Genomic DNA, 14549 nt, shown 5'->3' on the forward strand with positions numbered 1-14549 from the left:
CCAGGAGTTGGGCCGATGGTAGGCTGCAGCAGGAACGGAGACAACACCCAGAAAACAAAGGTCGGGTCTCTGTTCGGAAGGGACACATATTTACAATTTTACAGTTCCCCCCCTCCCCCCCCACATACACACATAGTACACAAACACAAAAACACCACATCACAACTACAATTAAGACAAAAAAAACAACAAAAACACAAAGACAAATGGACCGCAGGTAAGCCGCAGCTGCTATGGTGCTGATGTGGGTTATCTGCAGGTAGATAAGAGTTGGTCAGGGCAGCATGTTCAGCACAGACATTGTGGGCTGAAGGGTTTGTTCTTGTACTGCACTGTCCAATGTTCTAGATCCTACACAGCTAACAATTGCAGCACGAAGTTGGCTTGTTACCAAACCATAAGGTGCTCACAGAAGTCAACCTGAGAAGTTTTTGTTCTACGTGTGGCAGCACAGGGGAATTGGCGCGTTGTCTGTTTTTTGCTGTTTTTTTCAGTCACTGTCAGTAACTTTGTAAGCGGAGATAATGTAGATTCCCAAACTCCATTTCACTCCATTACAAAACGGTGGCTCACAATAAACAGCTAGTGCTCTCAGATTGGACAATATCAGAGATAGCAGAAAGCTAGTAAAGCAAACAACACATATTAGAAATTATACCCCAGTAAGGGAGATACATGTGGAACTGTACTCCAAAAGGAGGGCACCAGGGAACTAAATGTCAAAAGGCATGTCCTTGGTAAGCCATGTCCAAAGTCAGTAATCAATGAGTAACTGGGTCCTGTAAAACAATACACCTGGGCAACGGAACCTCAGGAAGGAAGGCACCGTGAGAGTACCCACACAATCCAACACAGCGCAGCAAAGAATGGCAGTGCAACACCAGTCTGAAGAAGGGTCTCAACCCCAAAACATCACCCATTCCTTCTGTCCAGAGATGCTGCCTGGCCCGCTGAGTTACTCCAGCATTTTCTGTCTATCAATACCAAGAAAGACTGTACCCGGGGGAAATGAGGACCGAACAAGGAACACATCATGGGGAATAATCTGGGGAGATCGCACGACAGTAAAGAATGCACCGGGGGATCAGCTCATAAGGTCAACCGTGACCTTGTGATGGAACGTTCATGGGGATGAATGCAGCATCAGATAAAGCACCTGGGGAATGGCATGCGAGCACGGAATGTACCTACACACACACACGCACGCACACACACGCACACACACACACTTGTACGCACACACTCGCACGGACACACACTCGCACGCACAGTCGCACGCACACACACACTCGCACACACACACGCACACACACACACTCGTACGCACACACACACACTCGCACGCACAGTCGCACGCACACACACTCGCACACACACACGCACACACACTCGTACGCACACACACACTCGCACGCACAGTCGCACGCACACACACACTCGCACGCACACACACACACACACGCAAACACACACGCACGCTTGCACGCGCACACACACACACACACACACACACTCACACCTGGGCTGTGGTACCCCAGCGAGGACTGCACTTGGTAAGCAGGACTTCAGCAATGAATGAAGCTGGGGAAACACACCAGTGCAGAAATATTCCGGAGGAAATAACCCTCCAGCCAGGAATGAGCCTGGGGCAGTGGATTACAGTAAGGGGTGTCTCTGTGAAACTGCACCTGGGGAAATGTGCCTGATGCAAGTGTTAGACCGTGGGTGGAACACTCCAGTCAGTGTCAGCACCTTGAGGATTTGTGCGGTTGGTTCGAGCACCATACTCCTGTCAGTGCAGGAGAATGTATCCCCGTCAGCCTCGGCATCCACACAGTTATTCCACAGAACCAGCATTGGGAAGATTATTTTGTCAAGGAGTTCCCAAGACTATCGAGGACCAGAGGACATAGGTTCAAGGTGAAGGGGAATAGATTTAATAGGCATCTGAGGGGTAACTTTTTCACACAAAGGGTGGTGGGTGTATGGAACAAGCTGCCAGAGGAGGTAGTTGGGTCTGGGACTATCCCAACGTTTAAGAAAAAGTTAGACAGGTACATGGATAGGACATGTTTGGAGGGTTATGGACCAAGCACAGGGCGGTGGGACTAGTGTAGCAGGGACATGTTGGCCGGTGTGGGCAAGTTGGGCTGAAGGGCCTGTTTCCACACTGCATCACTCTCTGACTCTATGAGTCAGCACTTTCAAATGTGTAGTTAGGAAATCCTCAATGGGGAATTCATTATTTTATTAGAAAGCAATATTTACATTAAACAGGCATCAATCTAAACACGTGGCTCCCCATTATCAAGTCACTGGGCCTCCAATGTTCCAATCAATTTGTAATTCTATACAGATATCCAAATCAAGAATAAGGATCCAATAAGAACAAGAGGAGGCCATTTCGAACTGAGATGAGGAAAAACTTTTTCACTCAGAGAGTTGTGAATTTGTGGAATTCTCTGACTAGTCTGAAGAAGGGTCACGATCTGAAACGTCCCCCATTCCTTCTCACCAGAGATGCTGCCTGTCCCGCTGAGTTACTCCAGCTTTTGGTGCCTATCTTTGGAAACAAGTCCTTTGGCCGAACTTACCCCTGCTGACCAAGTTGCCCCATCTACGCTAGTCCCACCTGCCCACATTTGGCCCATATCTCTAAACCTATCTAAGGTAGACCACAAAATGCTGGAGTAACCCATTCAATGTGATCATGGCTGATCATCCACAATCAGTACCCCGTTCCTGCCTTCTCCCCATATCCCTTGATTCTGCTAGCCCTAAGAGCTTTATGTAACTCTCTTTTGAATGCATTCAGTTAATCGGCCTCCACTGCCTTCTGAAGCAGAGAATTGCACAAATTCACAACTTTCAGGGTGAAAAAGTTTCTTCTCACCTCATTTGACATGAATGTTGTTTTCCCCACTGATTGTCATCGATACCTTTCTGGTTTAGGTTGGAATTCAGGAAGTGCCCTGAGGTCATGTGAAACAATACACAATTTGGAGTGCAGAATTCTCGATGCACAGGGGGACCTCAATGAAACGTACAGAACAGTGAACGACTTGGATAGAGTGGATGTGGAGAGGATGTTTCCACTAGTGCGAGAGTCTGGGACTCGAGGTCGCAGTCTCAGAATTAAAGGACATTCTTTAAGGAAGGAGATGAGGAGAAATTTCTTTAGTCAGAGGGTGTTGAATCGGTGGAATTCTTTGCCACCGAAGGCAGCAGAGGCCAAGTCAGTGGGTATTATAAAGGTCGAGATTGATAGATTCTTGATTAGTACGTGTGTCAGAGGTTATGGGGAGAAGGCAGGAGAATGGGGTTAAATGGACCAGCCATGATGATGGGCTGAATGGCCCAATTCCACTCCTATTCCATATTACCGTATGATTTTATCCCAGTAGTAAAGTTGTGCAGAGCAGATCACTGGAAGGGTCAGGCACCAATTTTAATAAAAAGTTATTACATGAAATTATGAGAGGCATAGATAGGGAATAGACAATCAGAATCTTTTATCCAAGATGGACAAATCAAATACTAGAGGGCACAGGTTTACAGATGTGTGAGGCACATTTTACTTTACAAACAGGGCGGCAAATGCCTGGATCGCACTGCCAGGGGTGGTGTTTGAAGCAGATATGTTAGTGGCATTTAAAGGATTTCTCTGGATATGCAGGGAATAGAGGGATAAGGGTTATGTGCAGGTAGATAAGTGATGGTCTTGATATGGGTTATGTGCAGGTAGATAAGTGATGGTATAAGAAAATAACTGCAGATCCTGGTACAAATCGATTTATTCACAAAATGCTGGAGTAACTCAGCGGGTCAGGCAGCATCTCGGGAGAGAAGGAATGGGTGACGTTTCTCTCCCGAGATGCTGCCTGACCTGCTGAGTTACTCCAGCATTTTGTGAATAAATTGACAAGTGATGGTCTTGATATGGCTTATGTGCAGGTAGATAAGAGTTGGTCACGGCATCATGTTCAGCACAGACATTGTGGGCTGAAGGGTTTGTTCTTGTGCAGTACTGTCCAATGTTCTAGATCCTACACAGCTAACAATTGCAGCACGAAGTTGGCTTGTTACCAAACCATAAGGTGCTCACTGAAGTCAACCTGAGAAGTTCTCGTTCTACAAGTGTGGCAGCACAGGGGAATTGGCGAGTTCTCTGTTCTTTGCTGTTTCTTTCAGTCACTGTCAGTAACATCACCCATTCCTTCTGTCCAGAGATGCTGCCTGGCCCGCTGAGTTACTCCAGCATTTTCTGTCTATCAATACCAGGAAAGACTGTACCCGGGTGAACTGAGGACCGAACACGGAACACATCATGGGAAATAACCTGGGGAGATCGCACGACAGTAAAGAATGCTGTACAGCTCACCAAGTCAACCGTAACCTTGTGATGGAAGTCATGGGGATGAATGCAGCATCAGATAAAGCACCTGGGGAATGGCATGCGAGCACGGAATGTACCTACACGCACGCACACACACACACACGCACGCGCACACACACACAACCACGCACGCACCTGGGTTGTGGTACCCCAGCCCAGGCGCCTGTTTCCACACTCTATCACTCTCCGAATCTATGACTCTATGAGTCAGCACTTTCATATGTGGAGTTAAGAAATCCTCAATGGGGGAATTCAGCCATGATTGAATGGTGGAGTAGACCTCATGGGCCCGAATGGCCTAATCCTACTCATCAGTTATGACCTTGTGATTTTCCAATATTGAGGAGACCCCATTCTTCATCCATCTTCCACTCTGATCTATTGTCCCTGGCATCCTGTTGAGAAATTCTGGCATTTTCAGTTTTTGTGTTAAGCATTCACAATGTTCGTTACCAAAATCGTTCAAGGTCTTTTACTGCAACAAAGACATTTTGGCTCGACAAAATCTTTTCCATTTGATCATTGTTACCACTGGAGCTACTGTATGAGTTTAGTTTATTTTAGTTTAGAGATACAGTGCGGAAACAGGCCCTTCAGCCCACCGAACAGTGATCCCTGCACATTAACACTTTCCGACACACTGGGGACAATTTACATTTATACCAAGCCAATTAGCCTACAAACCTGTACGTCTTTGGAGTGTGGGAGGAAACCGAAGAATTCGGAGGAAACCCACGCAGGTCACGGGGGGAACTTACAGCCAAGCGCCCGTGGTCGGGATCGAACCCGGGTCTCTGGCGCTATAAGGCAGTAGCTCTACCGCTACGCCACCGTGCTGCCCACAATTAATCAATGATATGAAGTAACATACAAAATTAGCTTTTGTTTTCAACATTTGCAATGTTGTAAAACTCATGGAGATGAGTTTAACAGAAGAATTGGAGATGCAGATGCTCATTGCTATCACTTCACCAAAGTTTGAAACAAATCTGAAACTGTCCTGTCACCAACTAGACAGTGGTCCTGAGCTACCATCTACCTCATTGGGAGATCCTCGGATTATCTTCGATCTGTTGAGTTGTTTGCCACACAAGGCTGTGGAGACCAAGTCAGTGGATTCTTTTAAGGCGGAGATAGATTCTTGATTAGTACGGGTGTCAGAGGTTATGGGGAGAAGGCAGGAGAATGGGGTTAGGGGGGAGTGATGGATCAGACATGATTGCATGGCTGAGTAGACTTGATGGGCCGAATGGGCTCATTCTACTCCTATTCCTTATGATTTTCACAGATTCTAAAACTATAGAGATTTTCCATACATTTTGTTTACATCAGCTGAAAAATTGGCCTAATTCTACCTCCCTGCACTTGGCCTGTCGTCTCAGTGGTTATGGCACATCCACCGACTGATCCAACACCTTTCTTTTCACGTCGGTCATCCATTCAACAATTCATCATTCTGTTGCCCGCTGAATCCTGCTGGTCTTTCCAGGTGAGACAGAGGTTCACCTGCACCTCCTCCAACCTCATCTATTGCATCCGCTGCTCCAGATGTCAACTTATTTACATGGGCGAAACCAAGCGCAGGCTCGGCGATCGCTTCGCTCAACACCTGCGCTCGGTCCGCGTTGGCCAAGCTGGTCTCCCGGTGGCCGAGCACTTCAACTCCCCCTCCCATTCCCAGTCTGACCTTTCTGTCATGGGCCTCCTCCAGTGCCATAGTGAGGCCCACCGGAAATAGGAGCAGCACCTCATATTTCGCCTGGGCAGCTTGCAGCCCAGCGGTATGAACATCGACTTCTCAAACTTTAGATAGTTCTTCTGTCCCTTTCTTCCCCTCCTCCTTCCCAGATCTCCCTCTATCTTTCTGTCTCCACCTATATCCTTCCTTTGTCCCACCCCCCTGACATCAGTCTGAAGAAGGGTCTTGACACAAAACGTCACCCATTCCTTCTCTCCTGAGATGCTGCCTGACCTGCTGAGTTACTCCAGCATTTTGTGAATGAATCCTGCTCACTTTTGCATTAAAAGATAACATTTCTAGCAAACTCAAATTGGAAAGGATTTCCGTTGTGAAAGTTATAGATTTCCCAAGTCTGGCAGGCAAGCACTGTACACTTGTAATTCATTTGTTAAATTGTGGATCAACATCAATGAACTGAATGTTCTACTCAAAAGAGCCATTTTAAACTTCCGCCTATTTAAACTTTTCTCCCCCGAGGTCTGGCTCCAGTCTTCTGGAGACAACTGCAGCTTTAAGAATATTTAATATTATTATTCTAATAACTAAAAGTGATAAACTTTAAATTGTGCGTGAGAGCTCGCTGCCGGAGCAGATCAAGTACATCTACTGGATGCACAGAATATCTTGCCCAGAGTAGGGGAACCGTGGACAAGATGACATAGGTTCAAGGTGAAGGGGAAACAATTTAATAGGAACATGAGGGGTAACCTTTTCACGCAATGGGTGTTGGGGGTATGGAACAAGCTGCCAGAGGAGGTAGTTGAGGCGGGGCCTATCCCACCATTTAAGAACCAGTTAGACAGGTATGTCTTTTTTATTTTAGATTTCCAGCATCTGCAATTCTTTTCCTCCAACATTGTGAATGTTTCTACTGCCTGAGCAAAAGATTCAATTTTATCTCACAGAGCTCTCCCAACGCAAGACAGAGAAACATAGAAAATAGGTGCAGGAGGAGGCCTTTTGGCCCTTCATGTGATCATGGCTGATCATCCACAATCAGTAACCCGTGCCTGCCTTCTCCCCATATCCTGATTCCACTAGCCCCTAGAGCTCTATCTAACTCTCTTTTAAATTCATCCAGTGAATTGGCCTCCACTGCCCTCTGTGGCAGAGAATTCCACAAATTCACAACTCTCTGGGTGAAAAGGTTTATTCTGTGCAATTGTTTCACCTCATCTGACACGAATGTTGTTTTCCCCACTGATTGTCATCGATACCTTTCTGCTTTAAGTTTGGAATTCAGGAAGTGCCCTGAGGTAATGTGAAACAATGCACAATTTGGAGTGCAGAATTTTCGATGCACAAAATTCTTTCTATAGCGTGGGTGACAAATGCCCACTCAGACACATCAGCTTTGGCTAATGGATAAACCCAACTAAACTGAAATCCTGAGATCTCAAACCTGAAGAAGGGTTGTGACCCAAAACATCACCTCTCCTTTTTCTCCAAAGAAGCTGCTTGACCCACCAAGTTACTTCAGCACTCTGTGTCTATACCCTGCTTGTTCATGTGTCTAAATGCCTCAAAAGGGCAGCACGGTGGCACAGCACCAGAGTTCGACCCGACTAGGGGCGTCGTCTGTACAATTTGTACGTTCTTCCCGTGACTGCGCGAGTTTTCTCCGAGATCTTGTTTTCCTCCCACTCCAAAAAGACGTACAGGTTTGTAGGTAAAATTACCTTGGTTAATGTAAAAATTGTCCCGTGTGTGGGATAGTGTCAATAAGCAGGGATCACTGGTTGGCGTGGACCCCGAAGGGCCTGTTTCTGCGCTGTATCTCTAAACAAAACTAAATGTAAAGTTATCGATCTGCTTTCATTTACTTAGCATTCTGAGAGACTTTTACAAATCATAACCACTCCAAATACGAGTTCAAAAGGGAAAACATAATCTATTCTTCTGATCCGAGATGGTTTTAAAACTGGAGTACCACAAATTATTTTTAATCAGGCAAAATAACACAGAATCAACAGCAAATACTGGAAAAAACAAGAATTTATTGTACACATTGGACAATGTTTAGCATCCGCGTCCAGCTTCAAAATGTAAACAAGGGAACAAATCAAATCTCAAAAGAGACTTACATTAAATAAAGTTTCTATGCAAGACTCCAACTGAAATTTTATTCACAACCACCTGGAATAACTATTCAGAGTTTTCTCTTTTTTTTTTAAAAAAGGAATTGAGTAAAAGTATTTTGAGAAAATAAAAGATGTCTCCAGAAATGTTGGTTCATATTACATAAACAGAGTCAATGAAAAGTATAAAACTGCAGGCTTCTAAATCAGCTGGTTTTGTTAACAAAAGTGTCTTTCACTGGTGATTATTGCTGGGTATATCCAGCTGGAGTTTACAGTGTACCATGACTGCAGTGCACCATGGGGCTTACAGTGTACCATGACTGCACTGCCAGAGGGTGCTCAGCATTCTGAAAATAAGCAAGGAAAACGCTTGACATACTCAAACGGTCAAGCAGCATCAGTGGACAGTGAAAGTGTTCACATTTCAGGTCAATTACCTTGAAAAAGGTCTCTGATCTGAAACATTACATTGCCTCCTCTACCAAAGCTGCCCAATTTGCTAAGCAGCCAAGTGTTTCTGGCTATTATTTCAGTTAATAGCAAGAAACAATTGCGATTTTTTTGCTTATTAAAGTTCTCCATTTGCATTTGTTCAGCTTCATTTCTGGATGCTGTGATCACTGCCCTCTGAAAAAAGCACCACTCCTCAGATTACAGGTAATAGAGCCCATGCCATAATACATAACTTGGCAATAAGTTCATGATTGATCTGTCCACAATAAAGAAGAGCACATCTCTTGCTTGCCACCCACACCACGTAGCCGGTTTAGCGCAGTTAGAAACCTCCCAGTGCTGGTGATAATAGAAGTCCCATCAGACACATCAGCTTTGGCTAATGGATAAAACCAACTAAATTGAAATCCTGAGATCTGGTGATGAGCCGGTTTCCAAGCTAACCATCCTGCTGCTGAATGAAGGGGTTTGGAATGGCCTCCATGCCATCTTGCGGGCAGATCAGAACAACTGAAGTCCCCCTGCACACAACCAAGCCTAGTTGGCGGGTGTCTTCAGTCAACTTGTACTGGTCATCTGGATCTGAAAGTCATTAGCACAAGTTATACTTTAGCTCCTAAACATCCAGCTCTACAACACAAAGCACAGCACACACTGGGCAAATTAAAGATGAAATGCAAACCGCTCAACTTAAAAAGGAAAAAATATTTATAATGTTTAGTCCAAATCTGGTATACCACCATCTTAAGCATCAATGTTATCTCACTTCCGGCATATTAGAACAAAGAAATGAGTGTCAAGCTGCCTTTTTTCTACCAAGAGCAATCCCTAATGAATCAGCATTAGATTCCAGCATCGACATCTTTGGGGCTCCCGAGTAGCTCACACCTCGGACAGTGAAAACTCCACCCAGATTCAGCAACATACTCTGCACACTGATTCCTTCTCCTGTACGGAGATTTGCTCTCGGCTATCTTGCCTAATTGTGCTGAAAGGTTTAGTGATAAGTTATGGGTGGCACGGTGGCGCAGGGGTAGAGTCACTGCCGTACAGCACCAGAGACCCGGGTTCAATCCTGGCTACGGGTGCTTGTCTGTACGGAGTTTGTACGTTCTCCAGAAGGGCGGCACGGTGGCGCAGCGGTAGAGTTGCTGCCTGACAGCGAATGCAGCGCCGGAGACTCAGGTTCGATCCTTACTACGGGCGCCGTCTGTAGGGAGTTTGTACGTTCTCCCCGTGACCTGCGTGGGTTTACTCCGAGATCTTCGGTTTCCTCCCACACTCCAAAGACGTACAGGTATGTAGGTTAATTGACTGGGTAAATGTAAAAATTGTCCCTAGTGTTAATGTGCGGGGATCGCTGGGCGGCGCGGACACGGTGGGCCGAATGGCCTGTTTCCGTGCTGTATCTCTAAATCTACGTGGGTTTCCTCCGAGAACTTTGGTTTCCTCCCACACTCCAAAGACGTACAGGTTTGTAGGTTAATCTGGCTTGGTATAAATGTAAAAAATGCCCCCCAGCGTAGAACAGTGTTAATGTGTGGTCATCGCTGGTCGTTGAGGACTCGTCGGGCCTGGTTCCGCGTTGTCTCCCGAAACTAAAATAAACTAAGTCAAGAGAGCCTCGGGATTCTTCTTTGGGGACCACCTAAAGTTATATATTCACAAGGAAGCAGCGGCTGAATATACTGAAGCCACAAGTGATGTTAATGCCGTGGGTTCTATGCAGCTCATTTTATTACAAAAAACAGTAATCATATCATATCATATATATACAGCCGGAAACAGGCCTTTTCGGCCTTCCAAGTCCGTGCCGCCCAGCGATCCCCGCACACTAACACTATCCTACACCCACTAGGGACAATTTTTACATTTACCCAGCCAATTAACCTACATACCTACATAACCTACATAAGTAATCTTATCTTACCTCTCACATACTCTATAGTTCCATCCAACACTAGATTGAGCAGTGGGTCAAAGCCTTTCAAAATCCCACTGGCTGTGGAAGAGAATACGAGTTATGGTAATCAACATAATTTTTCTATTTTAGCAACTCTACCTTTACCGAAAGCCCCCCCCCCCCCCCCCCCACACTAGTACGTTTTACATAAAAAGGCAATAAAAGTACATATTCTTGGCAAATAAATTTCAACACACGAAAGTTATTTTTATGCATTCATTGTATGGCATATATTATATGCCATACAATGAATGCATAAAAATAACTTTCGTTATTTCGTTAAGGGGAAAAGGCCCTTCAGCCCAACTTGCCACACCGGCCAACATGTCCCACCAGCCCCCGTTTTGTCCATATCCCTCCAAACCTGCCCTATCCATGTACCTGTCCAACTGTTTAAATGTTGCGACAGTCCCAGCCTCAACTTCCTCCTCCGGCAGCTTGTTCCATACATTTAAATGTTGCGACAGTCCCAGCCTCAACTTCCTCCTCCGGCAGTTTGTTCCATACACCCACCACCCTCTGTGTGAAAAATCTACCCCTCAGATTACTGTTAAATGTTTTCCCCTTCAACATAAACCCATGTCCTCTGGTCCTCGATTCACCTATTCTGGGCAAGAGACTCTGTGCATCTACCCGATCTATTCCTCTCATGATACAATGTATTTTCATATCAAGATGGTGTACGTCAATAGTCAATTTATTTGTCACATACACATAAATGTGCAATGAAATGAAAAATTACCCGCAGTTCAACAATAAGACCAATAAAAATAAGCAATAAAAATGCAATAACATATACAATCATAAACCAACATCAAACAAAAGAAACATCCATCACAGTGAGTCTCCTCCAGTCACCTCCTCACTGTGATGGAAGGCCACAATGTCTTTTCTCTTCCCCTGCCGTCTTCTCCCGCGGTCAGGCTGTTGGAGTTGCCACGTCGGGGCGGTCGGGGCTCCCGACATTGAAGCGCCGCGCCGGACGGTGAAAGGTCCGCGGCGGGAAAGTTGGCGGCTGTGAACAGCCCGTGAACTCTCCTCCCACGCCCTTGGGAAGACCTCTGAAGTCTAGTGCCTGACTCAGGAAGCGGGACATGCCAACCTCGGATGACAAAGTTGAGGGGCATCTGCTGGAGGCGATGCACGGTGCATTTGTGGTGATCACAAGTCATTGTGTTGAAAGAGGCGGCCGCAGGAGGCCCGATGGCAGCCGGGTGAGCGAGTAAATCGAGTGCAGCTTGCGGCAGCTGCACGAAGAGGCGAGGGAAGGGTGAGGCGGCATTGAACTGGACCAGACCGACCCCCTACTACATCAATCGTCTGCTGCCAGACCATCAGGCTTTTACACGAGAATATAAGAAATGACATTTCTCCTGGGGCCAAGATCAGAGGATCTATTGTATGGTATGATCTGACTGAATACCATGCAGAAGCAGCATTTCACTGAATCTTTGTTCACGTGACAATGAATAAATAAACCAAAGTTGAGGCGCACCCATCCACCTCCTGCCCCAGTCTGAAGAAGGGTCTCGACCCGAAGCGTCACCCATTCCCTCTCTCCTCGATGCTGCCTGACCTGCTGAGTTACTCCAACATTTTATGATACCTTCGATTTGTACCAGCATCTGCAGTTATTTTCCTATTGAGGGCGTGCAGCGTAGGTTCACTAGGTTGATTCCCGGAATGGCGGGACTGTCGTATGTTGAAAGGCTGGAGCAATTAGGATTGTATACACTGGAATTTAGAAGGATGAGGGGGGATCTTATTGAAACATATAAGATAATTAGGGGATTGGACACATTAGAGGCAGGAAACATGTTCCCAATGTTGGGGGAGTCCAGAACAAGGGGCCACAGTTTAAGAATAAGGGGTAGGCTATTTAGAACGTAGATGAGGAAGAACTTTTTCAGTCAGAGAGTGGTGAAGGTGTGGAATTCTCTGCCTCAGAAGGAAGTGGAGGCCAGTTCGTTGGATGCTTTCAAGAGAGAGCTGGATAGAGCTCTTAAGGATAGCAGAGTGAGGGGGTATGGGGAGAAGGCAGGAACGGGGTACTGATTGAGAGTGATCAGCCATGATCGCATTGAATGGCGGTGCTGGCTCGAAGGGCTGAATGGCCTACTCCTGCACCTATTGTCTATTGTCTACACCTCCTGCCCCTGTTCTTCCCAGCAAGAGAGGTCACAGATTTGGGCAATATTGCCAGAATAGCCTGATTTAGTGACTACAGTGTGGTCTGTCATTGGTATAGACACTGTGAACCAGTAATGGAGGGAAATGAATTTTAGGATGGTTGATTTGGGGGAGGGAAGGAAGAGATAAGAAATCGAGTGGGCTGCTTTGTGCTGGATGGAGTTGAGTTTTGAGAATTGTTGGCACGGCATTCATACAGGCGGCATTACATTACACTCCTAACTTTTAGTCACGTAGATGGTGAAAAGGCCTTGGGTTATCAGGATACAGGTAACTCGCCACAGGGTATTCATCCCTTGACCTGCTCTTGTAACCATAGTGTTTATGTGGCTGGTACAGTTGGGTTTCTGGTCAATGGCAACTCTAAGATATTAATGGTGGGAGAATTTGGCAAAAAAGTAAGTCATACAGCATGGAAACGGGCCCTTCGGCCCCACCTGCCCTCGTCCCACCTGCCAGTGTTTGGCCCATCTATATACTAAAACTCTTGTTTTAGTTACAGTACACGATAGCACAACAATTTTTTTGGGGAGGAGAGGGTGCTGCACCAATGCAGGAGAAGTTTGGGCCCAACGGGTCCACTTAGTTTAGTATCCCTCTAAACCCAAGTCAGAACGCCAATGGCAGTTGGACGTGGTCACCTTCTGGCAGTTTTGTGGCAGATTGGTTCCCTTTTACTTTTTATAAAAGGCAGATCACTTACTAACCCAAGAATGGTTTAAAATTGGAAACCTTTAACAAAATAAGCATAGAGTATTTCTGATGGAAAATTAAAGGCGTCAAGAAATCAATCAAGCAAGCAATTCGGGGGATAAAACAGGTCATTACATCCAAATTCAGAGTAACTGGAATTTATTGGTGAAAGGGGTAAAGACAGGGTCTGATAGTTAGTCACATAATGGGGGAAAAAAGGATGACAAGATGCAATGAAATGTAAGGAATGACTGGAGGAGGTTTGACTATAATTAATTACTGTGCCAAATGTTTATATATATATATATATATATAGTGCAATTACCCCAACCAGAAATGGTTTTCTATAGAAATGGAATTGAACAATCTTACTACCATCAGGAATAAGATGCAAGATCTTCACTCTATCCATGGCCTATTTCTAAGCTCAACTCGAGCCCAACACTCCGCCTATTGACCTCATACTAGACAACGTTCTTCTTCCCCCAACCACTGGGGAAGGGGGGCACAAATTTCACCCTATGTCATGGACGTTCTTTCAGGAAGGAGATGAGGAGGAATTTCTTTAGTCAGAGGGTGGTGAATCTGTGGAATTCTTTGCCACAGAAGGCTGTGGAGGAAAAGTCAGCCGATACATTTAAGGCAGAGATAGATAGACTCTTGTTTAGTACAGATGTCAGAGGTTATGGGGAGAAGGTAGGAGAATGGGGTTAGGAGGGTGAGATAGATCAGCCATGATTGAATGGCAGAATAGACTTGATGGACTGAATAGCCTAATTCTACTCCCAACTCTTATGATCTCGCGATTGAAATGATAATTAGTCGTCTAATATTTAGGTGATAGTCACTTAGCCACAAGTTAAACGTTACCTTCTCGTCCCCCTTGAAATTTCACACGGATTGTTTTATCTATGTACTTGGAGAGGTCAAGAATGCTCTCCTTCTTCTTCTTCTCCTTGTCCTGCATTGAAAAGGCACAGGAGGATTTTTGTCAGTGGTGCAACAAAAAGAAAGATATAAAATTAAAACAAG

At 45.5% G+C, this 14549-nt stretch overlaps 1 protein-coding gene across 2 annotated transcripts in view; it reads right to left on the reverse strand.

Annotated features, from left to right (window-relative positions):
* Positions 1–8121: 8121 nt before the first annotated feature.
* Positions 8122–14549, reverse strand: part of lsm7 (LSM7 homolog, U6 small nuclear RNA and mRNA degradation associated) — a 7133-nt gene continuing 705 nt past the window's right edge. The window contains exons 2-4 of one of the 2 annotated variants that reach the window (XM_078423622.1): positions 14388–14478; positions 10602–10673; positions 8122–9253 (exon numbers count right to left, since the gene is read on the reverse strand). In XM_078423622.1, coding sequence (XP_078279748.1) covers positions 9111–9253; positions 10602–10673; positions 14388–14478 — 306 coding nt within the window. In that variant the 3' untranslated portion in view covers positions 8122–9110. Of the gene's footprint in view, positions 9254–10601; positions 10674–14387; positions 14485–14549 lie in introns of those variants that run through there. The other variant, XM_078423623.1, reaches the window with a different exon arrangement.

Source organism: Rhinoraja longicauda, chromosome 28 (assembly GCF_053455715.1).
Source record: "Rhinoraja longicauda isolate Sanriku21f chromosome 28, sRhiLon1.1, whole genome shotgun sequence".
Lineage (NCBI taxonomy): Eukaryota > Metazoa > Chordata > Chondrichthyes > Rajiformes > Arhynchobatidae > Rhinoraja > Rhinoraja longicauda.